The sequence below is a fragment of the Anabrus simplex genome, chromosome 4 (genome assembly GCF_040414725.1).
Source record: "Anabrus simplex isolate iqAnaSimp1 chromosome 4, ASM4041472v1, whole genome shotgun sequence".
Lineage (NCBI taxonomy): Eukaryota > Metazoa > Arthropoda > Insecta > Orthoptera > Tettigoniidae > Anabrus > Anabrus simplex.
Window position 1 is genome coordinate 308,320,879 of NC_090268.1, and position 26,776 is coordinate 308,347,654.

The following is a 26,776-nucleotide window of genomic DNA, read 5'->3' on the forward strand; positions in this document are numbered from 1 at the left end:
AGGGGCGCACAGCTGTGAGCTCGCATCCGGGAGATAGTGGGTTCGAACTCCACTGTCGGCAGCCCTGAAGATGGTTTTCCGTGGTTTCCCATTTTCACACCAGGCAAATGCTGGGGCTGTACGTAATTAAGGCCACGGCCACTTTCTTCCCAATCCTAGACCTTTCCTGTCCCATTGTCGCCATAAGACCTATCTGTGTCGGTGCGTCGTAAAGCAAATAGCAAAAAAAAAAAAAAAAAAAAAGTTAAACAGTAGTTGAAGTCCTAAATTACGATGTTATCAATGTTAATAATGTATTCTTGATGCTAACGGGACATTACGCAGTCTATTTAAATATAATATTTCAATACTTTTACTACTGAAATACTGTTCTGTTCAAATTGCGCTATACAGCGATAAGGTAGCCAAGCTGATGATTCCGAAACGTCAATAACACACAGAGTCGGCCGTGGCCAGAGGAAAGCTGCGCACTACAAGTCTGACGAATGGCGCATGCGCACATGTACAGGTTCGTGTCGCATGACGCCATTCCACGCGCTGTGTCTATGTGTTTATATTAGAGAGGTATATTGTATTCCTAATGGAATGGTCTAAAGCTGATACGTTGAGATTAATAGCCGACTATGAGTCTCTTGAGGCTCTTTGGAATATTCATAGCGTACAGTATAAAAATAAGGATATACGGAACGATGCACTTCGATTGTTAGCCCACACATATGCTTGCACTGTTGGCGACATAAGTAAGAAAGTATATAACCTACGATCACAGTTTCATCGCGAGCATGAAAAGGTGCTGAGAAGTCGCAAAGCTTTGGCTGGAAAAAGTGAACTTCCGTACCGTAGCAAGTGGTTTGGCTACGAACCTCTCCTGTTCCTTCTCAACGGATCAACACATGGACGAAAACGGAATAGCCAAAATAAAGTGAGTACTTATTAGCTACTATTCAGTGTCTATAACGTTTCTAAAGTTCTGCATGTCAAGTTGAGGCAACCCTATGTAGGTAGAGAGAGACGTATTCACTCTTATGTGTTCCTGTGGTGGTTAGTAGCAGTAGCGATTTGTCTGGCACCACAGCAAGTATAGTACGCGAACCTTTTCTTGAGCCCTGAGTATGGAGCTCAGGGCTCAAGAAAAGGTTCGCGTACTAGTAGACACTTTGCATGGTCTTTGAGGAGGGGTAGCAGGGGTATAACTTTTTGCCAAGGTCATGGACACTGAGGTACAATTCACCCGCTTGCCACGCGCGTTAGTCTGCCAGTCTCTTCAATGTCTGTTAGTTTCTTAGTGTGTAGTCAAATATTAAACGATTTCTAATTGTATAATCGTACAGTACTTCAATTTAATTGTAATGGATGTGTAATATTGTTCCTTTGGTGAAAGTCTTATTGTATAGCATTGAATCAATATCTCAAAATACTATTATTACCGCACTTAAGTCGGTCGAAATTCGCTCAGACAGCATCAAAAAATTAACTTCTTGTAGCTGTTTTTCAATTTTGATGTATCCTCCGTGGCTCAGGCGGCAGCGTGCCGGCCTCTAACCGCTGGGTTCCGTAGTGCAAATCCCGGTCACTCCATGTGAGATTTGTGCTGGACAAAGCGAAGAAGGGACAGGCTTTTCTCCGGGTACTTTGGGTTTTTCTGTCATATTTCATTCCAGCAACACTTTCCAGTATCATTTCATTTCATCTGTCATTCGTTAACCATTGCCCCAGAGGAGTGCGACAGGCTTCGGCAGCCGGCACAATTCCTATCCTCGCCGCTAGATGGGGGCTTCATTCATTCCATTCCTGTCCCGGTCGAATGACTGGAACACTGTGGATTTTCATACTCCCCACCCCCACCCCCCCGCCATCTATGTATCACAAACCCGGGTACTTTTAGTTGTCTGAACATTTTTTGCCTCCCCCCCTTCCCCGCGCACTTCTAACCCCAAATCGCCGCTACTAGTTAGTAGTGTGATGTTTTGTGCCTATTTGAAGGGATGTGTATTCAAACAGCCGGGCTGAGTGGCTCAGATGTTTGAAGCGCTTGCTTTCTTGCTCCAACTTGGCTGGTTGGATCGTGGCTCAGTCCGATGGTATTTGAAAGTGCTCAGCGTGAGCTTCGTATCGATAGATATGCTGGTTCGTAAAAGAACTCCTGCAGGACAAAACTCCGGCACCTCGGTGTCTTCGTAAACCGTAAACGTAGTTAGTGGGACGTACATAAAATGTTTAATTATTATTATTATTATTATTATTATTATTATTATTATTATTATTATTATTGTAGAGGAATTAACCAGACGTAGCTAACATTCCCGACTTGTCCGGTGTCGAACCTAAGACGCTCTGAACTGATAGCTATGGCACTGACAATTCACCTTAAGAGCCAAATAATAATAATAATAATAATAATAATAATAATAATAATAATAATAATAATAATAATAATGTCCACCCCCGGTGGTGTAATTCTTAGTGTGATTAGCTGCCACCCCCTCCCCATCGGTGGCCCAGGTTCGATCCCCGGCTCTGCCACGAAATTTGAAATATGGTACGAGGGCTGCAACGGGCTTCACTCAGCCTTGGCAGGTCAACTGAGTAGAGGAGGGTTCGATTCCCTCCTCAGCCATCCTCGAAGTGGTTTTCCATGGTTTCACATGGTTCACCACTTCTTCTCCAGGCAAATTCCGGGATGGTACCTAACTCAAGGCCACAGCCGCTTCCTTCCGTCTTTCTTATCTATCTCTTCCAATCTTCCCACCCCCAACAAGGTCCGTGTTCAGCATAGCAGGTGAGGCCACATGTACTAGATACTTGTCTTCCTCCCCAGTAGTAATCCCCGACCCAATGGCTCAGGCTCCATGGCACTGCCCTACAGGCGGTAAAGGTGGGATCCCTCTCTGAGTCCGAGGGAAAAAACCAACCCTGAATATTAAAAGGATTAAGAAAGAAAGAAAGAGAGAAAGAAAGAATAATAGTAATAGAGCCAGGCTAAGTGGCTCAGACGTTACAGCGCTGTTTTTTTTGACTCCAAGGTGTGGGTTCGATCCTAGCTCAATCTAATTGTATTTAAAGACACTTAGATACGCCAGCCTCGTTTCGGTAGATTTATGGCAACTTTTCGTGTCTGAAAATCGAAAAAATGAGTTGGTGGGACTTTTATTATTATTATTATTATTATTATTATTATTATTATTATTATTATTATTATTATTATTATTATTATTATTATTATTATTTTCGGCCTCTATGGACCACTCTCTTTGCAGTATATTTAGCCTTCTCTGCCTTCGCTCTCTGCCGGTATCTTTTCATTCTTTCTCGTACTTTCTTCTTCTGCTATCTGTATAGGAACTTTTTGGCGAGTTGATATAATCTTCCGGAACCCCCATCTTCGTCAAGTCCAACCTCACCTCTCGAAACCCTTTTAGTTGCGTCTTCCACTTCCTGCAGAATTCTCTTCAACAAGTGTCCATGGAACTCTAACCTTCTCTTTCTCATCAGTTCAACCACTCCTTCTGTTCTTTGATACAATTCTTTGTTAGATTTTAGTCTCCTCTCCCAATTCTTTTTACATTTGGGCCCAGAATTGTTCTTCTTATTCTTAATCTTATTCGTATTATTATTGTTCATGTGGACTCAGTTACTGTGCTGAAATATTTTGATTTAACGCCATTTAAGTTGCTAGCATGTCAGTTTCGACGATCTGTTTTACTGTACTAGATGGTGCAGAAATCAGAACCCAATTGGGAGATCTATTAAAGAATTTTTAAAATGGTGGGTAAACAGCGACTGTGTTACCTGAAGTCTTTTACATGTCAACATTGTAAGACATGGAGAGTCGAACTGACTTTTTTCTGCCTTTCAAAAATCCAGCTACCTCTGCCGGGTTTGAACCCATGATCTTGGGATCCGGAGGCCGGTCGCTTATCCACAGAAGGAGCTCTGGGGCGTTTGATATCGTTGTTTTAACCTTAAAAGGAAACAATAATCGCAAGCAATAAAACCCACCACCAGCATGCTCGCGACTCCTAGCTTTTCACTTATTAATTATTTGTCCAACCCTTGTCCCGTTTCCCTACGGGGTTTGGTATGAGGTGAAATAAGTCTGCCGTGGCGGGTTTTTATGACCGGATGTCCTTCCTGACGTCAACTTCACTAGAAGAGTTGGCCTAATGAGATGAAATTTATAACGTGATATATGATATTAGGAAAGAGGTTGAAGTCCGGTGCCGGCACATAGCCTACTCCTGTTGAATGGCACCATGGGGTCTGCTCAAGGCTTAACGTCTCCATCCGACGGACGAATCACCATCAACAGCGTCATTGTCCTCACTCCCTATGGGCACTGCGGAGAGATTTGGTATTTAATCCAGGCTTTTTGCACGCAATGTAGCGATTGGTAATTGTATACCACCACCTCCCCTACCCTACCGGCCAACATTCTGATGGTGAAAATATTTTCGACCAACGGGACTCGAACCGACTAACATCGCTGTCAGACCGTTTAGACTTCATCGCCTTAACGATCATGGCCACCAGGCGTAAACCATTTCATTTGGCTATTTAGTGCACAATGAAATATAATTTTACCAAACGCATTTCATTTTGTTCCAATGTAGCTGTTGTGGAATTGTAGATATTTTATACTGTTGCCGTCAGAAGTAATTCTTTACACGATAAGATCTGTTGAACAAGAGATTCTTCGTCTAGAAATCGTATGTAGTTCCATAAATGGCATTTTTGGCTTTGGACCAAGAAACCAATAGATATGGCTTAGAATATCATTACGCTGACCACGTATCACTCCCTGCTGGCCATCTGGCCGGGCAGCAGTCGTCTTGACACGCAAAGGGCCTTAATGGCAAATATGCGTTAGGGGTCTTTATTATTATAGTCGACTCCAGAAAAGAAGCAACCTGAGAAGTAATTGGACTGTTGTTTGTGCACAGGAGCAGTTTCAAAATGTTACGTACCGTGAACCTTTTCCTTTTTTTTATTTTTTTAAACCTCGATATTGCTATTGGTCTTGAAGGTATGTCTCTTGAAATTTTAAGATAGGCCGAATAACTGCAGGCTGTCAGGTGGTGGTGGTGGTGATTATTGTTTTAAGAGGAAGTACAACTAGGCAACCATCCTCTATATAACACTAATCAGAGGGATAAAGAGAAGGGATCCGACACTTCGAAAAATGAAGATATCGGTCAAAGAAAGACAAGGGCCACGAAGGGCGTGAAAATGAAAGACTCCCTAGCCCTCGCAAACCTAATAGCGTCGGGGTCGGAAAAGAACAAGAGTTGAAAAAAGGAAGGTCGGATAGGATAGATGAAAGTGAGGAGCCTGGCACAAGTAAGTGGAAGCAATGCTAGGACTCAGCTAAGGGCCCCGTGGTTGCCAAACCACGCTCAAAAGTTCAGAACCCCTGGGGCCCCTTTTAGTCGCCTCTTACGACAGGCAGGGGATACCGTGGGTGTTATTCTACCGCCCCCACCCACAGAGGGGTGCAGGCTGTCAGTCGCCATTAACATTCAGTAATGATGTAATCTATATATAAAAAATAAAGAGTTTTATCTGTACATTGCTCAGAATTTTAAAAGAATGGTATTTTTGTATCGGACGAGTCCACAGTAACAAGGAAATGCACATTTTAATTTTTCGTAATTTCTGTCTGTCTGTCTGTATATATATATATATATATATATATATATACGCGCATCACGAGAAAACGGCTGAAGAGAATTTCATGAAAATCGGTAGGACCTATGTAAAGTCAGGGAATGAGCCGCTACAATCATTTTATTCACGCTGAGTGAAATGGTATTTTTGGGAAGGCCTAAAATGTAATTCTCAAATATTTATTTTATTAGTGGCCCTGTCGATAAATACTACATAGGCTAACTGAAGTTATGTAGTATTACATTCCGATATATATATATATATTTTTTGCTAGTTGCTTTACGTCGCACCGGCACAGATAGGTCTTATGGCGACGATGGGACAGGGAAGGACTAGGAGCGGGAAGGAAGCGGCTGTGGCCTTAATTAAGGTACAGCCCCAGCATTTGCCTGGTGTGTAAATGGGAAACCACGGAAAACCATTTCCAGGGCTGCCGACAGTGGGGTTCGAACCTACTATCTCCCGAATACACCGATAATTTATGTATTATACATTTTTACCGTACCGGCTATGATAACAGAGATATTCGTGAATTTGGATTTTTGTTGCTAAGTCCATATCAAGAGTATTTAATGAAAATCATTATGTAGAGTCTAGGAATAAGAAACTACAGTCTTAGGCAATAAATAATTTTATTCACCCTGGATGAAATTATAGTTTAGAGGAAGGCGCATAAAATTTAATTTGTAAATACCCATGTCCTATCGAAAAGTACTACATAACAAAAGTTATAGATAATACAATTTCCGATCATTTATGCTTTGTTTTAGTTATACCGTACCGACTATGGTAAGAGTGGTATTTCAGACTCGGAAGGAAACTAAAGGTGGAGGCCTACAATGTCGAAAGCTCATAAAATTGATCAACAATAACATTACATTGACCATTGTTTGTTGTGATGTTCTTTGTCTCTTCTGCTGCCAGTTATCTCTGATAGATGGGATTACTGCTGCGTATTGAATATACCAGCCTTCCTGAATATTGGTGGGAAACAGCCAGGGAGTTAGATAACTTCCTTCTTTAGCATGCCTTTCCTCTAGTTCATACATTTTATGATACTACTGGTACGTAACACACTGGTTCATCATAGTATTCCAGCAGTTCGATTCCTACTCTGACGCGCTGATTTGAGTGAGCAGTATGCAAACTTAACGGAATACGGCAGAGCCTCCCTCTTCAGGGAAGGTGAGAAAACATTGAGTTCTAGGAGTATTCACAGCTGTCTGCGGCCTGGTCATTCCAGCCCTGGAACTTCGGAGTGTTTGATCGGCAGTGTAGTACTGTTCGTCAAAAGTGAGGAAATGTGTTGTTTTTCATTTGATCGAGTATTTCATTTGATAGCATTGCTTCTAAGAGCGACATTCCTACTGACGTCATTGTAATGCCCTATGTTGATTTCAGTTGGGAAAACCACTAAGACAGTTTTTCTGAGGATGTAAAATGGAAGGTGGAGAGTAAGTGCCTGCCTTTATAATGAAAATTCCCTAACCCAGTCTTTACATGAGAAAAGACGTTGGTGATATAGAAGGTTCGTGACTCGCTGACTATCTTTTGAAACATATCAAACTGCATTTAAATTGAAAATTATGAAAATATCTGCTTTTAAAATGGAAAATACGAAAATTAATGTTCATTAAATAAAATACACAATCGTCGGACCTTGTACTCACACTTACTTCTTACCTGCTTACTTACACATACGTTATTTGATGGGCGCCAGCTACCACTCAGTGCAGCAATAATAGAATGAGAATCTTGACTATCTCTAGGGTGTGGGGTAATAAACTTACTCTTGATAACATACCATATAAGTTCTGAGAAAAGGAGATTGGCGTTCGGTTTCCCCATTAAATTTGAGGTTAAGAAATTTTATCATATAAATGAAACGAAAGATGAATTTGATAGAACAAAATATATTCTTGAAATTGTATATAAAAAATAGTAAGTCTTCTTGCGACAAAACAGATGAGAATATGAAATTATGACATTGCAAATGAAACTAAGCATGAATTTGAATTCATCTTGACAGGACATTTAACAATTTTATACGAAATATCTCTCTCACTGGTTCACTTGACTGTACCTTCAACACTTTGAGTGTAATTACGACGTATTCCTTAGATCTGGTGTTTACTTTAGATGTGCCATTCCTAATTTGGTTATGTATCCATGTGACTGCTTCTTCTCCATATCATATGACTTCTTTGTAAGTCTGTATGGTATGACTTCTTTGCAAGTGTATCCTTCTATGACTCCATCACTGTTCACCATCCACTTCTTCTCTCTTCACCTTCCGTTTAACTAATGACTCCCGTTGACTGACTGAGGCCACTCCATCTCGTTCACTTAATGGCCAACTGTGGCCTCTCCTTCCAGTAGAATAATGACTGACGCTACAATATGCAGCCACCTTATATAGACATTAGGTTGACGCACCTACGTAATCTCCAGAAATAACTATAATCTACTCCCACCTCGCGACAGATATTATATACAGTGGTGAAATAGCCCGGGGCTCCCTAGGAAACTCAAAGAAACTGAGCTCATCGCTAAATGCTCACGATGACGTAGCCATGACGCAGCGATGACTCTGCATTTACTCCAGCAGTATTGCACAATGTAGCAATGTCATATCCACATCTGATATACAGCAACTCTGTACATGTCTTTAGTCTTTAGTGTTAATCTACACACACGTATATATGCATACATTTAACTGCAATCACGCAAGCAACAAGCATTGCAGCATTGAATTGAATAATAATTATAACACAATAATAGTAATCTCACAGATAAAGTAATAATATACCGGGCGAGTTGGCCGTGCGCGTAGAGGCGCGCGGCTGTGAGCTTGCATCCGGGGGATAGTAGGTTCGAATCCCACTATCGGCAGCCCTGAAGATGGTTTTCCGTGGTTTCCCGTTTTCACACCAGGCAAATGCTGGGGCTGTACCTTAATTAAGGCCACGGCCGCTTCCTTCCAACTCCCAGGTCTTTCCTATCCCATCGTCGCCATAAGACCTATCTGTGTCGGTGCGACGTAAACCCCTAGCAAAAAACGTAATAATAATACGGAAATAATAATAATAATAATAATAATAATAATAATAATAATAATAATAATAATAATAATAATATCACAGATGAAACAACAATAATAATAAAATACAGATATAATCTTGTAACGGGATATGAACCGTTACAGTGACTTCCCTATCGCGTTTCTGGGGTAACGGTAAGAGCTATGCAATTGAATGCAATCTTACAACGTTTACACTACTTAACCTAGAATTATGTATACAATGTAGAATTTCGCAGCGAATCACGGGCACATCAGCTAGCGTACAATAAGGTAAGTGCTCCTTCTGGGGATAGTTGCTACTGTAGAGTAAGGAAGGGGATGGGGGTGGAAATTCCGTCCCCGCGCCTACTTTCGTCCCTCTAGGGATTTGCAGTTTGCACAGTTTGTACCTAATGTTTAGCCGCACGCACACGCTTAGCCTCATCTCGTTGTCCTGTGTGAGTTGGTTGTGTGCACCGTGTACAAGGAGGATTCATTTTTCATGATGAGCTGAGTTAGTGCAGCATCCATCAGTCTAACCTAGTCAGCGTTCGGGGACGGACGTATTGTGTGGAGGTGCCAGGAGAGTCAGCGTGGAATGTGAACGGTGTGTGGTATAGTAATTCGAGTGGGAAGAGGAAGATGATTGGAGTGAAGCAATATCGTGCAGCTATTGGGAGATGGCAGAGGAAAGAGGGAAAGGAGATAGCTAGAAATAAAGGAGATATAATGGAAGCAAGAATGATGGACGAGATGATATTAGCGGCAGCGGTGATATTGGTACTACTAACTATAGGAGGTGTAGAGGTAAACCCTGGCCCGACTTCTAGTGGCAGCATGAACTGGGAAGACGTGGAGGTCATAAAAAAAGTGCTGAAAGAAGTGGTGGAAGAAGTATGCCCGTTTGAGCAGATTAAGAATATGATGAAGGAGCAAATGAAGGAATTTGAGCATATACGACGGTGGATACAGGGAAAAACAGACGAGATAATGAGCAAAGTGGAATCCAACGAGAGAGAGATTATAACACTCAAGACAAGAATAAGGGAGATGGAAGGAGAGGTGGTGAAGCTGCGATCGGAAATTGAAGACTGTAACCGAGAACGGAGGAAGAAACACCTATTTATATATGGAGTACCGGAAGATAAAGCAGAAGATAAAGTACTGACAACATACAAAGTAGTGGAGATTATCCAGAAAATGATGAGAATTAACTTTAGCGAAGTTGACATTGATGATGTGGAAAGGATAGGCAAAAAAAGGGGTGACAGACCGATAAAACTGAAGCTGTTTTCCACCTTGATGGCGGAAGCAGTGTTAAAAGGTGCAGACAACATACGTAGCACAAAAATTTGGATCAAAGAAGACATTGGCAGAGAAGGGGTAAAGAACATTAACACACTGAAGAAACATTTGGCCAGGGCTAAATTACAAGGGTTGAGAGCCTATATTAAGGGTCAAAAATTAGTTGTGACTAATGGTATATGGACCAGAGTGTGGACTGCGGAGAAATTACGAGAGATGGAAAATGACAGCAAAGACGAAATGGTAGTGGGGAAAAGTGTGGAAGTAAGACAGACCAGAGACAGTAAAGTGGGCGAAGACGGACATGGAGGTAAAGAAAGAACCAAGGACAATAAAGCACCGGATCCAAGCTCGCAGCAAGAAAGAAAGAAAGGGATGGATGCGATAGCTGAAGTATTCGAAGTAGCGAACAGGGAGGTATTAGCAGAGATGAGGAGGGAAATAAGGGAGACCAGGGCAATATTGAAGGAGTCCAGAACGGAGGCCAGTGGGAAAGAAGAAAGAAGAAAACAGGGAGCGATTGTGGGAGTAGAAACGCAGGATGTAACAAGAGCACGCAAACGAAGCGAAAATACGACTGGGAGTCAGGAAGAAGAAGCAAGAGGTGCCCTAGTGAAAGGGAGAAGTTTGAGCCTAAGAGAGATATGGGGCAAAAAGAACAGAGAAGACGAAGGCATAGTGACAAGAAGGAAAAAAGGTAATCTGTAGTTGGAAGTAAATTGCTGCGTTCTGGAGAATAGTGGAGTGTGTGCATGTTATACATAGCCATGACAAGAGCGGTTAAATGACAAGTGGGTCTGAAGAGGCATGATACCAGATGGTGAAGTGTGTAGTGAATGAGGAAGAGAGTGTGTGTAACTAGGACAGGTGCTAAGGAGAAAGTGAATATATGGAGATGGTTGGAATATGAGCTGGGGCTCTAGTAGCCTAGTGATATGTGAGTTAATATGGTTTCATCTTAGTTGACGAATTGCTTGGGCTTTAAAGGTAACTAATATAGTGAAATACTAGATGCTGAAGTGTGATTACCAGTAGAGAATCTTAAGGTGTAGTAAATGGCACTCAGGCATTACAGTGGAGGTAACACGTAGTCAGGTGTGCAACATAAGTAGAATATAAGAAAGGTCAGTGTTCAAGAGAGAATGCGCTGAATGAGATCCCGGCCGGAAGCGATATACTCTGTGGCCTAAGTGCTGATTCAGCCCGACACAGCATTGTACTCTGCCCAGTTATATGTTGCCAGTTTTAGTTTCCCATTACTAGTATTGCCATATTGTCAAATAGATGGAATTACCTTATAGCAGTGGTTATATTAGTTTTCGTTTTATCCCTTTTTATCAATAGCAATATTGAGATCGTTGATATCTGAAAAGACATCAGTGAAGCATTGACATTTGATTATTATTATTTTCAATACTATCAGTTTTCGTTTTATCCCTGTTCTTAACAGCAATATTGAGATTTTTTGAGGTTTGGTTTATATATGAAAAGACAACAGTGACTTATTGACAATTGATTATTATCATTTCCAGTAACTTTTTTTTTTTGGTGTTAGTTATTTTTACTATACGAGCTTTATGATATGTGTACAGCAACTTAAGCAGACTAGGCTAGGCATTATTATTTTTCTTCCGTAAAGGATCAATAAGGCTTCATTGCTGTAGATCTGGTAGAAATAAAGATTACGATTACGATTAGTGCAGCATTCAGTTTTAGCTTTTTTTTTTTTGTTCTTTTTTCCATTTTTGCTTTACGTCGCATCGTCTTATGGCGACGATGGAATATGAAAGGCCTAGGAGTGGGAAGGAAGTGGCCGTGGCCGTAATATTAGGGTACAGCCCCAGCATTTTCCTGGTGTGAAAATGGGCAACCACGGAAAATCATCTTTAGGGTTTATGTCAAAATTAATATTGACTATTGCAAGAACGGAAATTCCGGAGAAGAGTAATAGGGACAAGGATCCTACCAGATGGAAGGCGATGGTACAAACCCAACAATGAGCTCTACCAGCATCAAGAAAACCTCATAGATGCCATCAGAAGAAAACGTCTTTCTATGGACACCTATACAGGATGGATCCTAATAGATTATCCCATAAGATCTTCAAGGTTGCTAACAAAGGCAAAGCAACTGGATTCCCCTGGACCAAATAAGTGGACAAATATCTTGCAGAGCTTAATATTAATCAAGCCGCCATTACTGACAGGAATGCATACCGTTTAATGGTCAAAACTAAACCTTTCCTGACATCCCTTACATCAGCTAGCCAGAAAGGAGCCGGGAATTGGTCAGAGGAGCGCAGGAAAGAATTCAGCGATAAAATGAAAGAATACTGGGCCAACAGGAAGGCTCAAGAGGCCACTAAGAACACAATGCTAAAAGGGGCAGACGACGACAAAAACACAGCTAGAACACAAGCACCGTGGTCCACAGATGGCCTAAACGCAAAGAAAAAAAATCGTATGGCCTTAGCTACCGTGCGTAGACATTTCAATTTGACGCCATCTGGCTGGCTGCTCGTCAATTTCGATGTTCCGTTTTACTCTAGGCCCACTAGATGGCAGACCGAGCAAACCGAAACTCTCTTGGGTGTCCATGGCTGAGATTCAAAGAATTTTGTCGGGTAAACACCAAATGTGTCACCAGAGATCTTTTACATGCCGACATCGTATGAAATGGAGTGTCGAATAGACTTTTTTCCGCCCTTCAAAATCCGACTACCTCTGCCGGATTTGAACCCGCTATCTTGGGATCCGGAGGCCGACACACTATCACTGATCCAGTTGTAGCCTATGTGCAACCCAGACCACATGGCCGTGAATTTTCATTTCAAATATTCTACATGCGTTGACTGAGACTCGAAGTAAGACTGTCCCGATAAGAAGCCAGTGTCTTTGCCACTTACCTACCGCAACCTACTCCTCTGATGTATTTTTCCTATCCAAATTCACTTTGTCGACTCATGTTCTCATCCGATCCAAACACTATCAGCTCTCCTGTTTACAAGGTAACTACCCCATTTGGACTCTTTCTCTATCCCTCTGTCTCTCTGACATGATGTTACCGGTAATTTATATGTTTATTCGATTTTTTAAACTGTTTGATGGAGATGACAACTTTTTCACTAATATTCAGTCCTAAAAGAACGGGAAAACCTCCCCAGTGCTCTTGACAGGAAGGTAGAGTACATATCTATTTTTTAAATCTTCACTCATATTGATAGTGATAACAATGGAATAAAATGGCGTATGGCTTTTAGTGCCGGGAGTGTCCGAGGAAAACTCCGGCTCGCCAGGTGCAGGTCTTTTGATTTGACTCCCGTAGGCGACCTGCGCATCATGATGAGAATGAAATGATGATGAAGACGACACATACACCCAACCCCCGTGCCGGCAAAATTAACCAATTAAGGTGAAAATTCCCGACCCTGCCGGGAATCGAACCCGGGACCCCTGTGACCAAAGGCCAGCACGCTAACCATTTAGCCATGGAGCCGGATAGTGATCACCATGTAACAGCTGAACACTATTTATTTTCCGACTCTTTTCTATACATGCAAGCTTTTGTTTTCACGCTTTCCATGTAGAGCATAATACTACATTTGAGTCTCCTTCATTCTGAGCTGTTATCAACAATTTTGCTCAAGAAATTAATTTAAAAGTATATATACTCGTAATTCTTCAATATAAAGTCCAATACTTTTAAGTTTGTGTCCATGTCATCATCATCATCATCATCTGTTTACCCTCCAGGTTCGGTTTTTCCCTCAGACTTAGCGAGGGATCCCACCTCTACCGCCTCAAGGGCAGTGTCCTGGAGCTTCAGACTCTTGGTCGGGGGATACAACTGGGTAGTATGACCAGTACCTCGCCCAGGCGGCCTCACCTGCTATGCTGAACAGGGGCCTTGTGGAAGGATGGGAAGATTGGAAGGGATAGGCAAGGAAGAGGGAAGGAAGCGGCCGTGGCCTTAAGTTAGGTACCATCCCGGCATTCGCCTGGAGGAGAAGTGGGAAACCACGGAAAACCACTTCCAGGATGGCTGAGGTGGGAATCGAACCCACCTCTACTCAGTTGACCTCCCGAGGCTGAGTGGACCCCGTTCCAGCCCTCGTACCACTTTTCAAATTTCGTGGCAGAGCCGGGAATCGAACTCGGGCCTCCGGGGGTGGCAGCTAATCACGCTAACCACTACACCACAGAGGCGGACCTGTGTCCATGTACAATTTAAAAATCCTGTAACATATGCAGTGTACTTTTAGGCTTTTGTTTTCCAAGACTGCTGCCCAGACATATGATCTACAGAGATTGGAATGTCGTGTTATCAGCTTCACAACATCCTCAGCTATATCTCCGGCCCCGCAGTGTAGGGGTAGCCTACGTCTTGCCCGGTGGCCCCGGGTTCAATGCCCGGCCTGGATCTGAGGGCTGGTTTAATGTCCACTCTGCCTACGTGATTACAATTGAGGAGCTACCTGACGGTGAGATAGCAGACTCGGTCTAGAAAGCCAAGAATAACGGCCGAGAGGATTCGTCGTGGTACACGACACCTCGTAATCTGCAGGTCTTTGGGCTGAGCAGCGGTCGCTTGGTAGACCACGGTCCTTCGGGGATGGTGCGCCATGGAGTTTGGTTTTATTCTTCTCAGTTATATTGCATGGTTTTTGTGACTGGGATCACTGACTCTCATATCAGACAGCTCCTCAGTTGTCCTCACGAGGCTGAGTGGGCCCTGTTCCAGCCACCAATCTAGAATTTAAATCCCTGGACTGCTCGAGAATCGAACTCGGAGCCTCTGGGTAAGAGGCACATTTTTCCTCCACCATGAGAATGAACAGTAGCACTTACATAGTTATATAAACATTGTCTAAATGTACTGTAAGATGGATGAAAATATGTAAAGTCGTTCTGTGTTATTGTACTGACAGCCATGCTGCAGTCCTTAACCCCCCTCCCCAAGGCTTACATATTGTGAGATAACAGCGTGGCTGCTCCAGCTGCCAAACAAAGTCTGGCATTGCTACTGCTACTACCTTTACCTAATTTACATCTTTTCCTCCTAAAATGCCTTAGTCGACTCTTATTCTTTTCCATCTCCAAAGAAATTAGAACTCTTTGCCTATTATATCCATACAGACCACTCAGAATGTCCCTATATTTCTCCTAAAGTCCCTGTTCCAGAGAAAATTGTACGTAAGTACACAAAATGGTAAGAATTACATAGTATGAGAATTATTGAAAAGACACCTAATGGACATGAATATATATATATGAAGACAAACAATTAACAATTTAACAATATGTAAACCGGGCGAGTTGGCCGTACGGTTAAAGGCGCGCGGCTGTGAGCTTGCATCCGGGAGATAGTGTCGGCAGCCCTGAAGATGGTTTTTCGTGGTTTCCCATTTTCACACCAGGCAAATGCTGGGGCTGTACCTTAATTAAGGCCACAGCCGCTTCCTTCCAACTCCTAGGCCTTTCCTATCCCATCGTCGCCATAAGACCTATCTGTGTCGGAGCGACGTAAAACCACTAGCAAACAAAAACCAATATGTAAGCTATACATTAAATAAACCTAACAGTTGTTATCGTACCACTTTAGAAAGCTAATTACCGACTGAGAACTATATCGCACGAACAGATTTTCACCTATCTATGTACATAAAATAAGAGTTTTGTCTGTACATTGCTCAGAATTTAAAAAGGATGGTATTTCTGTATCAGTCATGTCCACAGTAACAAGGAAATGCATTTTTTTTATTTTTCCGTAATTTCTGTCTGCCTGTCTCTACACGCATCACCAAAAACCCGCTGAAGAGAATTTATTGAAAATCGGTATGCAAAGTCGGAGAATAAATTGCTACAATCTAGGCCATAAATAATTTTATTCACGCTGAGTGATATGGTAGTTTAGAGGAAGGCCTAAATGTTAATTCTGAAATATTTATGTTATTAATGGTCTTATCTTGATGAAAATCTGTATGCAAAGTTGAAAAATAAGTCGCTATGATCTAGGCCATAAATAATTTTATTCACGCTGAGTGAAATGGTAGTTTAGGGGAAGGCCTAACATTGACTTCTCAAATATTTATATTATTAGTGGTCGTATCTTAATAAAAATCGGTAGACAAAGCCGGCGAATATGTGGCTACAATGTAGGCTATAAATAATTGTATTTACGCTGAAAAAATGGTAGTTTAGTGGAAGCCCTAAAATTTAATTCCCAAATATTTGTTATTAGTAGTCCTATCTTAATGAAAAGTTATATAGTATTAAATTTCCGATAATTTATGTCTTATACATTGTTATCGTACCAGATATGATCACAGAGATATTCATGAATTTGGATATTTGATCCTAAGTCTATATCAGCGCCGGGTCACAAGAAGATTGGTAAACAGAATTTAATGAAAATCGGAGTGTAAAGTCGGAGAATAATGAACTACAGTCTACGCTATAAATATTTTGTGAAGGCCTACAATATAGAAAGCTCATAAAATTGATCAACAATAACATTATATTGACCGTTGTTTGTTTTGATGTGCTTTGTGTCATCTGTTGCCACTCATCTCCAGGATTACTACTGCGTACCGTATATATATATATTTTTAAATTTGCTTTACGTCGCACCGAAACAGATAGGTCTTATGGCGACGATGGGATAGAAAAGGGCTTGGAGTGTGAAGGAAGCGGCCTTGGCCTTAATTAAGGCATTTGCCTGGTGTGAAAAAGGGAAAAAACGGAATGCCATCTTCTGGGCTGCCGACAGTGGGGTTCGAATCCACTATCTCCCGGATGCAAGCTCACAACTGAGCGCCCCTAAGCACACGCCAACTCGCCCTATCGTACCAAGTGTAACAGCCTGCCTGAATATTTGCGGGAAGTAGCTGGGGAGTTAGGTAACTTTCTTCTTTAGCATGCCATTCCTCTTATTCATAAATTTTCTGATACTGCTGGTACGTAACACACTGGTTCATTATAGCATTCGAGCTATTCAATTCCTGCTCTGAGTCACTGATTGGAATGAGCAGTAACATATTTAACGGAATAAGTGCAGAGGAGTGTTCACGGCTGTCTGCGGCCTGGTCATTCCAGCTCTGGAACTTTGGACTATTAAATCGGCTCTGTAGTAGGCCTACTGTTCGTTAAAAGTGAGAAAATGTGTGGTTTTTCATTTGATCGAGTGTTTTATATGATAACATTGCTTTTAATCGCTACATTCCTACTGACGTTTTTGTAATGACCTATGTTAACTTCAGTTAGGAAAACCACAAAGTCAGTCTTTCTGAGAATCCCGTAGCGAAGCACGGGTACATCAGCTAGTGTAATAATACAGTTAACTGAATTCACTGCTAGGCTGCAAGTCATAAAATTCTGTGGGCGAGAGAAATCTAGGGAATTCACCTAACACACATCTCTCTGCATATGAGATCATGTTCACGAACTTATCCAAGCACACGGAAGAGAAAAGTATTTAATTTCTATTTCATTACTTTTGTCTCAGTGACACTGGTGTGCCACCCTTTATCTTTATATCCGACCTCCTTTTAACAAGTCTTGTTCTCATCTAATCCAAAGGGTATTTGGCTGTAACATGAGCTAGTTTCATTCAAGACTTTTTCTGCACGGTGTCACTCACGAAGGAAGTAGATCAGACAGATTAGTCATAGAAGGTGGTTTTGTTTTTATAACTCATTTTGTTTCCGTGGCCTTTAACAATTTCTTCTGGATTTGATCACCACAGGCATTCAAGTTCAAGTACGAAATAAATGTACTCAGGTGCTGAAGTAGAGAAGTTCGTACCACAGGAAATGAACATCTGAGTTATCTCGGTTTCTGTCTTATGGTTGATACTTCATACTACATTGAAACTTTCCGAAACGGTCACAACTATTTGGTATACGCTACGGTCATTTTTTTCTCTGGAAACGATTAATTTCCCCATAAGGCTTATGTATTATCCGCACACTTTATCTTGGTGCATTTACACCCTAGTGCTGAATCGGTCGACCTCGGTGATCTTCAAGATTCGTACTGGCAACCTTTGAAACACAAACTATGAATCGCTTAAGCATCGTTGTGCGACATCTGGCGTACACTTTACGTACTAGTACTGTTGTTGTTTACACAACAAAGCCAAAGCATAGAATTCATGGTAGGAACAAGATTCGCATCGAGAAATGTTTTATAATGTTATATAATGTGTATGTGACATAGTTGTTGGCATAAGGTGATAACGGTTTAGACATTTCATAATGATCGATCATATTCTCGATTCAATTCAGATTTCATTTTCATTCAGTTGGCAGCACCAGGCAGCACTATCGATACCGGGACAGCTCCCTCCTTACTCCTCACCCCCGTACACAAATGCACCAAGATAAAGTGTGCGGATAATACACATTCCCTCATTTTAACGGTCTACTTTCCACCACGGTCAGCTGCCATATATATCGTACACTGACCTGTACTTCACAGCCACTCATGATTTTATACTTCTTCTTCTTATCTTCTTCTTCTCTTCTTCTTCTCCTCAATGTGCCATCTTCTAGCGAAGGTTGGCGGTCAACATGGCGATCTTGAATTTGGATGCAGAGACACGGAACAGAGACATCTTCTCCAACCCATACCAGTCTACGAGGTTCTTCATCCATAGAGTTCGTCGTCGATTTTATACTGAACGCTACTATTGTACACCTCTCTCCTCAACCTTCGAAGCGGGTCTTCTTCACAACTATACAACCGAATTCGTACAGTAAATGAGATGCACTAAATGCATTTACCCCAATCTCGTCTACCAACAAAGTTGTAAAGTATATTGTATTTGTTATTTATCGTATGGCTTTTAGTGCCGGGAGTGTCCGAGGACATGCTTGGTTGGTGCAGGTCGTTGTATTTAACGCCCATGGGTAACCTGAGCGTCTAGTGGTGGTGATTACTGTTTTCAGAGGAAATACAACTGAACAACCATCCTCTATTAACATTAATCAGAGGGAAAAGTGGAAGGGGTACGACACTTCGAAAAATTTAAATATCGGCCAAAGAAAGGCAAGGACCACAAAGGGCGAGAAAATAAAATACTCCCTAGCCCTTGGAACCTAATAGTGTCGGCGCCGGACAAGAACAAGATTCCACCAAATAAGTTCAGATAGGATAGATGAAAGTGAGCAGCCTGGCACAAGCAAGTGCTCCCAAGTTCAGAGCCCCTGGACCCTCTTCTGTTTGCCTCTTATGACAGGCACGGGATACCGTGGGTGTTATTCTATCGCTCCTACCCACGAGGAGACCTGAGCGTCTGGGTGTGAGGTGAGATGATGATAATGAAGTACGGGGAGGGTGAAACCCGGTGTCGGCTCGTAGCCTACTCGTGTTGAATAACACCAAGGTGTCTGCTCAAGGCTTAGCATCCCTATCCTATGGACTATAGGGAGGTGTTTGGAATTGAATCCAGGCGTATGGCACGCAATCTAGTAATTAGAAATTGTATACCGCCACCTCTCCTACTCTGCTGGACAACATTCTGGTGGTGATTTTTTTTTTCACTAACGGGACTCAAACGGGATAACCACGGTGTGAGACTATATAGACTTGACGTCTTAACTTGCCAGCAGGTGAACTAATGAGACGGTATTGTTTGCTTAGCGCCGTTTTATACGGTAATAGAACGCCATTTAAGTAAGAGAAATATACCTTCAGTTAGGTTTTTCAGTTGTGTACAGTCAATGTGCATTCAGCAAAGTCCGACTCATTGGCTGAATGGTTAGCGTACTGGCCTTCGGTTCAGAGGATCCCGGGTTCGATTCCCGACCTGGTCGGGGATTTTAATCGCTTCTGATTAATTCTTCTGGCTCGGGGACCGGGTGTTTGTGTCCGTCCCAATACTCTCCTCTTCATATTCACACAACACACTGCACTACCAACTACCACAGAAACACGCAATAGTGATTACATCCCTCCATATAGGGTTGGCGTCAGGAAGGGCATCCGCTGCAGTTCGCACGCGCGACCCCACAGGTGTGGGAAAAGCGGTAGGAAAAGAAAGAAAGTGTGTAATCAGCAATGTCCAATAGGCTAAAGTCAAGGGTAATTTTATCATTGGAAAGGAAAAGGAAAATGTTTATTGAAATAAATAAAGGAACTTATTTAAGAAAACTTTCAGAAATGTTCAAATATGGTAGAACTCATGTAAATAGAGTGCATTTAAAAAAAGGGTGAGAATGAAACAAATATTAAGGTGTGAAAAATTAAGAGAGTATCTAAGTAGGGAGAAGTGAATGATTTTGTGTCCGAGTTGTTTAAGTGGGCACGTGCCAAAAAGCTGACGGTTGTCATTATAACGTAATAATATGAGATTTATTCACCCATTCCAATATAACATAACTTTACCGTATATCAGCGACTACCTGTGCTAACGGCTGTTTTTCCGAAGAACGACTCATGACCGCTTAAGACAAGTTTCACTGTGGATCCGTGGTAGAGTGTCGGCCTCCGGATCCCAAGATGGCGGGTTCAAATCCGGCAGAGGTAGTCGGATTTTTGAAGGGCGGGAAAAAAGTCCATTCGACACTCCATGTCGTACGATGTCGGCATGTAAAAGATCTCTGGTGATACATTTGGTATTTACCCGACAATATTAATTAAATCTCAGCCATAGCCGCCCAAGAGAGATCCGGTTTACTCTAGGTCCGCTAGATGGCGGACAGAGTAAACCGGAACGTCGAAATTGACGAGCAGACAGCCAGATGGCGTCAAATCGAAATGTCTGCAAACGGTAGCTGAGGCCATACGATTATTATTATTATATTACTGTACTTTTAAATAAGCACGCACACGACTGATTCACATGTACATACAGTACAATATAGATAAATGCTAATTTGTGGAAGGTAATGTTCATTTCAGAAAAAATATACAGCTAGCCTTATTTCTGGTTTAAATTCCTTACAGAATGTCATATATTGAAGGCATGAAGGATGAGGAACACAACAAAATTGCCCCCAAGAGTAAAACTTAATACGTACAAGGAGCTCTTATTGTAATATTAAGGAAAAGTGTGGTAATGTGACATTACAAATATTTACACTATTTTAGCAATGTAAACACTGATAGAAACACAGCCGCTACCTGTATTAGATTAGCATTTCAAGTTAACTTACAATACTGTACATACAAATTAATGTAAGCCAAAATAACCCTCTTGTTTAAATGCAGATTACCCGAAAATTGGTAAATTAAGTTAACGACCAGAACTAGCAAATCTTTGTATTCATTTTGTATTACCTACATGGAAAATCACATGTTCTACTTTGTTATAAAAAGTAAAAGCCAAGAGACACAACCCCCTCCCTTCCATCTCCTTCATTTTTCACATCCTTTTACCCACCTCTCTTCTCCATCACATCTCCTCAACCCGCCCGCATCTCTTGGCCAGAGGGAGGGGCGTTGCCCTTTAGGTGGCCTGCCTCACCCCATCAAGGGTGGGTAATGGAAACTTTAAAAAAAAAAGAAATTAAATGCGGGATATAAATGATTAAGGTAAAATGCTTTAGGAAGACGAGCAAATGGCCTAACTGAGGTTGTTTCCTTAATGCATTACCGCCTGGGTTAAATGTTTTAAGTCGAGCATCATCATCACCCCCTTGTTCAGATCCAGCGTGTCATTATTGGCACCTTTCCATCTTTCGTTTCCTACCCCGTATTGCTGCTCCACAGGGTTTATATCTAATGACAGTTAAGTCTAATCAAATATTGAATGCGAGGAACATACGCGCTTATCCCGTCTTAGAGCGACTATACATTATTGCTTGCCACACTGAGCGTAGTAGTAATAATAAGCTATTTGCGACACATCAGTGTATCTTCTACATGGTAAATTCCTAAGGTACACATCAACATTTTGAACGTAGCTTCCAGAGGTATATTTATCTTCTCAGGAACACGCGACGGCGCTACACTGCGGAAAGGAACGAACCATTTCGATCGCCGTCTCCACGTGTTGAACGTTTGAGAACATACAAGTGTTGGGTCGCTAAGGACGTCACTCACAAACTGGAGTTGCGTGTTGATAGCTATTCCGCTATGAAAATTGCCAGAGAAGTTGGGTGTTCACCCGGAAGTTGATGAGAGTTTAGGTTCCCAATTAAGTTCTTCCTGGTCTAGGGATCAGCATAGTAGCTACCCACCTAACTAGCAAAGTCCCGATTCTTAACCATGCATGAAATTTAAGAATGATTTCGGGAAGTGTAACGGGCTACAATCAGCTGCAGGTAATGCAATAGAACATGGAAGTTGTTTAAAATAACATTTTTGGCCATCAAAGAGTGCTTTTCCGTGGTTTCCAGATTCACCTCTAGTTGATGGTACCTTTAGGACACAGCTACATATTTTCCAATCCTAGTCCTAATAACAAATACATAAATCAGTATCCACAACTACACACGTAGATATGCTATGCACTGTTTGGGTTTTATGCAGCTCTCCATTCCACCCTATCCTGTGCTAACAATTTCATTTCTACGTAACTACTTCATCCTACATCTGTTATAATATGTTTGTTATATTCATGTCTTGCAGGAATAATAATAATAATAATAATAATAATAATAATAATAATAATAATAATAATAATAATAATAATAATAATAATCGTATGAGCTGAGCTACCGAGTTGCAGACCTAATAAAGTTGTGCCATCGAGGCAGCCTGCCTACTATTGTGCTGTTGTCTGGCAGCAAAAACGAGATTCTGTCGAATAATTCATATGGCTGAATCAATTTAATTTTTATCGAGGCAAACCGAGTGCGTCACCTGAGAGAGTTTTTAACATACTAACAAGAATGGTATTTAGTTCCAAGATTTTTGACCGCAGATCAAAAATTTAATACCTGAGCTGAAATTTCAACCGTAAATTTGGGCTCATGAGTCTGTAACTCTACCACTGATTAACCGAGGCAGCTACTGAGCATGTAGAAATTTTGACCGAAGTGTCCGTACTTCTTACATTAAGCAAAAAAAAAAAAACAGTAAGTTCATAATTACGTGATGAATTCCGTCTGCAGTCGTTTAAGTGCGGCCATTATCCAGTATTCGGGAGACAGTGAGTTCGAACCCCACTGTCGGCAGTTCTGAAGATGGTTTTCTGTGGTTTCCCATTTTCACACTAGGAAAATGCTGGGGCTGTACCTTAATTAAGGCCAAGGCCGCTTCCTTCCCACTCCTAGTCCTTTCCTGTCCCATCGTCGCCATAAGACTTATCTGTGTCGGTGCGACGTAAAGCAACTTGTAAACAAGAAAGAAAGAAAGAAAGAAAAAAGAAAGAAATTGCGCGTAAGCTTGTGATTTATCGTGACTGTGGATATCGTGATCATAGCCATGGGACCTCCAGATTTACATGGAATCCGCACCAAAACGTAACTGATGGATTGGCCGGGATTTGGCCAATAGTTGCTTTATTTATTAGCCAGTGCCAATATCACTCATCTAATACGCTCCCTAATGAAGAAAATGTTCGATAACCTGCGTTAGGGATGGCTGATAACGAAATGATCATCGATTAATCAAAGCAATGATGATGGTAGTGATTATTGTTCTAAACGGAAGTACAGTTATGCAACCGTCTCCTCGTAATTCTAATCAGAAGGGAAAAAAAAAGAAAAGTTCCGATCCTTCGAAGAATGAAGGTATCGGAGAAAGAAAGCGAAGGGCCGGATGCCTTTGCTGATGCAAATATTGTGCTGAGGGATGCATTCCCTATTGCGTGTTTCTGTGGTGGTTTTTAATGTAAGTGTAGTGTATTAAGACGACCACTAACTTCGAGCTAAAGGAATTAAAAGACAAAGTTAATAATCCCCAACCAGTGTTGATTACTTCTGTCTTAAATTATCCAACTAATGCAATTATTTTGTTTAGACTTTTAATTAATTCTTTCATATATTTTAGAAAATGATGGTAGTTTTACGAAGCTGTTGATATGGTGTTCATAAGCCCCAGGACCTCCAGTAATAAGTGTAATCCTAACCACAGGAACGTGCATTTGGCGGGATAAAAACCGCGACCACTACGGCAAGAAACCAGTGACTAGCCAATTTTAAAACTGGTGTGTTAATATCACTTCTTTGTTTGGAAGTGAAACAGGCGATAACTTGCTCAGAAAGAAAGGGAATAGAAGCTTTCAAAATGTGGTGTTACAGAAGAGCGCTGAAGGTAAGATGGATAGATCGAATTACGAATGAAGAGGCATTAAATCGAATTGGTGAGAGGATAAAAATTTGGCAAAATTTGATCAGAAGAAGAGATAGAATCTTAGGACACATCTTATGACACCCAGGACTTGTTCGGTTGGTTTTTGAGGAAATTGTAGGCGGTAAGGAAGGGGTAGTTGCAAACCAAACAGATTAGAGTAGATGTAGGATGTAGTAGTTACGTGGAAATGAAAAGGTTAGCGCAGGATAGGGAGGGTTGGAAAGCTGCATCAAACCAGTCTATGGACTGATGACCCAAACAACATAACATCAGAATAATGAGAAGAATTACATAACCAGCGAAGAAATAATATCAAGGGCACGCAGCCAAAAGTCTGGCTAAGTTTTAATCTGAAATCAGAGGTCACAATTTTGTTAAAGAGCATTCTTCTTAGGATATGGAAGGGTAAGAATTAATCTGTGTCATAATGAGTATGGCTTCAATTACAAGAGGTTTAAATATTGTTATAGTATGGTTGAAGTTTGCTGTTACAACGACTATATTACGAATTTGCTGTGGATTAATATACACAGCCTGAATTATTTACTAATCTACAAATAAATCGACGAAAGAATTATATAACTTAGTAATAAAGAAGAGTAAATTATACTTTTATTGAGATTAATAGGGGCAGGTGATAACCAAATATGATGGTAAAAGAATCTATAAGAGAGATGTAAACATTCTGTTTTTTGATCTTCCTATTACGCTACTCAGTACAAATACCTTGTCAAGATATAACGAGTAAATCACATAGTAATTTTCTGTTAAATCACACTTTGCATTTGTTTCTGATCATCATATTCATTTACGATTTTCAGTATCCATGTTTCTCATTCATATTTTTCTTTTTTACAGCTACTTCTTATCGTTACATTAGGACTTAATTTTAAAGGTTCTTTGCATTCGTGCTTAACCGATTAACTGCATATTAATTTTCCCCGTAATTTAAACTGTTTAATAAGCTTTTTAAAGTATCTAGTGACATAGTAACAGAAAAATAACAACAAAGTACACAATTCCAAAAACTCTCGCCTATCATGAGTTCTAAATGAAGTTCAATTTTTAAATAACCCCTCAACTCCTCCAGCAAACAGCAAAACCTGTTGTGAAAGAAATTACATATAATTACAGACTAAGAGAAACAATACAATATCCTGGAATTATAGATTGTCTATATACTGTAATAATATGACTTAGAACTTAAGAACAACATGGAGATGAAGGACCTTAAAGAAATCAGTGTCCTTCATACCAGTAATAATCCAAAGCTAGTGTAATATATTTTAAAACAGTTCAACAATCTTTTCATGTACAGTCTTGAACAAGTTCTGGACAACAATGAAAAAAATATGTTGGTTCTGCCAACATAAAGATTGCTTCAAATTTTGTGCAGAAAAATCCCCAAATGGGGATACTTTCAGTTAATTGATTAAGACACCATCACATTGGATCATAGTATATTATGCTTATTCTTATTTCATCTTTTTCAGGAACTATACAGCTCAAGTGAGGAGAATGACGAAACTTCAGGTCCAGCCCAGTCTAATGCAAGTCTATTCCCGGTGCAAGATCCAGTCAGAGTAGTTCCAGAAGAAATGAGCCAGAATGTAGGCGAAGAATGCTCTCAACATTTTACATCAGATTTAAAATCGAATTTTACATTTCCTCAAAAAATTACCGTTAAATCTCCGAGTGAACTGATGCCTGAAAAGACCGATTTTCGTGATGAATACACAATATTTGGAGAACATATAGCTACCCAGTTAAGAAACTTGAACGATCGGAGATCTTTTTATATAGCTCAACATATGATCAATTCAGTACTGTTTCAGGCTCAAATGGGTATTTTAAAGGATAGTCCACTTCCACCGCCTGTGTTTCATAACCCGCCTGTCGACATTCTACCTCACTCGTCATCACCACCACCCAGCCCTCGTTCTATAATTAAACTAGAGGATGAATATATTACCCTGGAGTCTCACGATCATACATATGAATGTGATCGCAATTAGCAGTATTGATCTGTTTGATTCCGATGGATGTACATTTAATGCAGTGTAACCTAATTGGATTGTAAATTACGGTGATAAACTAATAAATAAATGAACAAGTTAATTACTTCCAAAGTGATTAATTACATCGTTATCAAGTTTTGTTTTGCATATGCTTTTGTTTACCTCGCTATGTACACTGGGTCATGGCTTCTTGTGTAATTTTATACACAAATGATGTTGACAGCATATAGAGATCAGACAGGACTCCGAGCGTCATTTTGGATGGAGTACAAATTATATGATCGTGAATGATAGAATGATAAGAGTATGGCGTGTTCTGTAAAGCAGACTGTTTCATCGTAGGCGTATAGGAGAGGAGAAGGATTTTATTGGAAAAGTTAAACGTATGAAACGACAGCATCCATTTTGTCTGGAAGTAAAAATTCTATGTTTATTGCATTTTTGATATTCTGAAGTCTTGTTTATCGGTTTAAATGAAGTTATCTGAA

The 26,776-nt window shown here is 40.9% G+C and overlaps 1 protein-coding gene across 1 annotated transcript; it reads left to right on the plus strand.

Annotated features, from left to right (window-relative positions):
• The first annotated feature begins 580 nt into the window (after positions 1-580).
• On the plus strand, positions 581-26,776 carry LOC137500580 (uncharacterized). The gene is made up of 2 exons (XM_068227506.1): positions 581-922; positions 25,764-26,776. The coding sequence occupies exons 1-2, from the start codon at positions 581-583 to the stop codon at positions 26,283-26,285; spliced, it is 864 nt and encodes a 287-aa protein (XP_068083607.1). The 3' UTR covers positions 26,286-26,776.

Bases quoted from the DNA above. Each gene is read 5' to 3' on its own strand.
- LOC137500580 (XM_068227506.1), top strand. From the start codon at position 581: ATGGAATGGTCTAAAGCTGATACGTTGAGATTAATAGCCGACTATGAG. The intron at 923-25,763 runs GTGAGTACTTAT...CATCTTTTTCAG, and splicing joins AACGGAATAGCCAAAATAAA to GAACTATACAGCTCAAGTGA.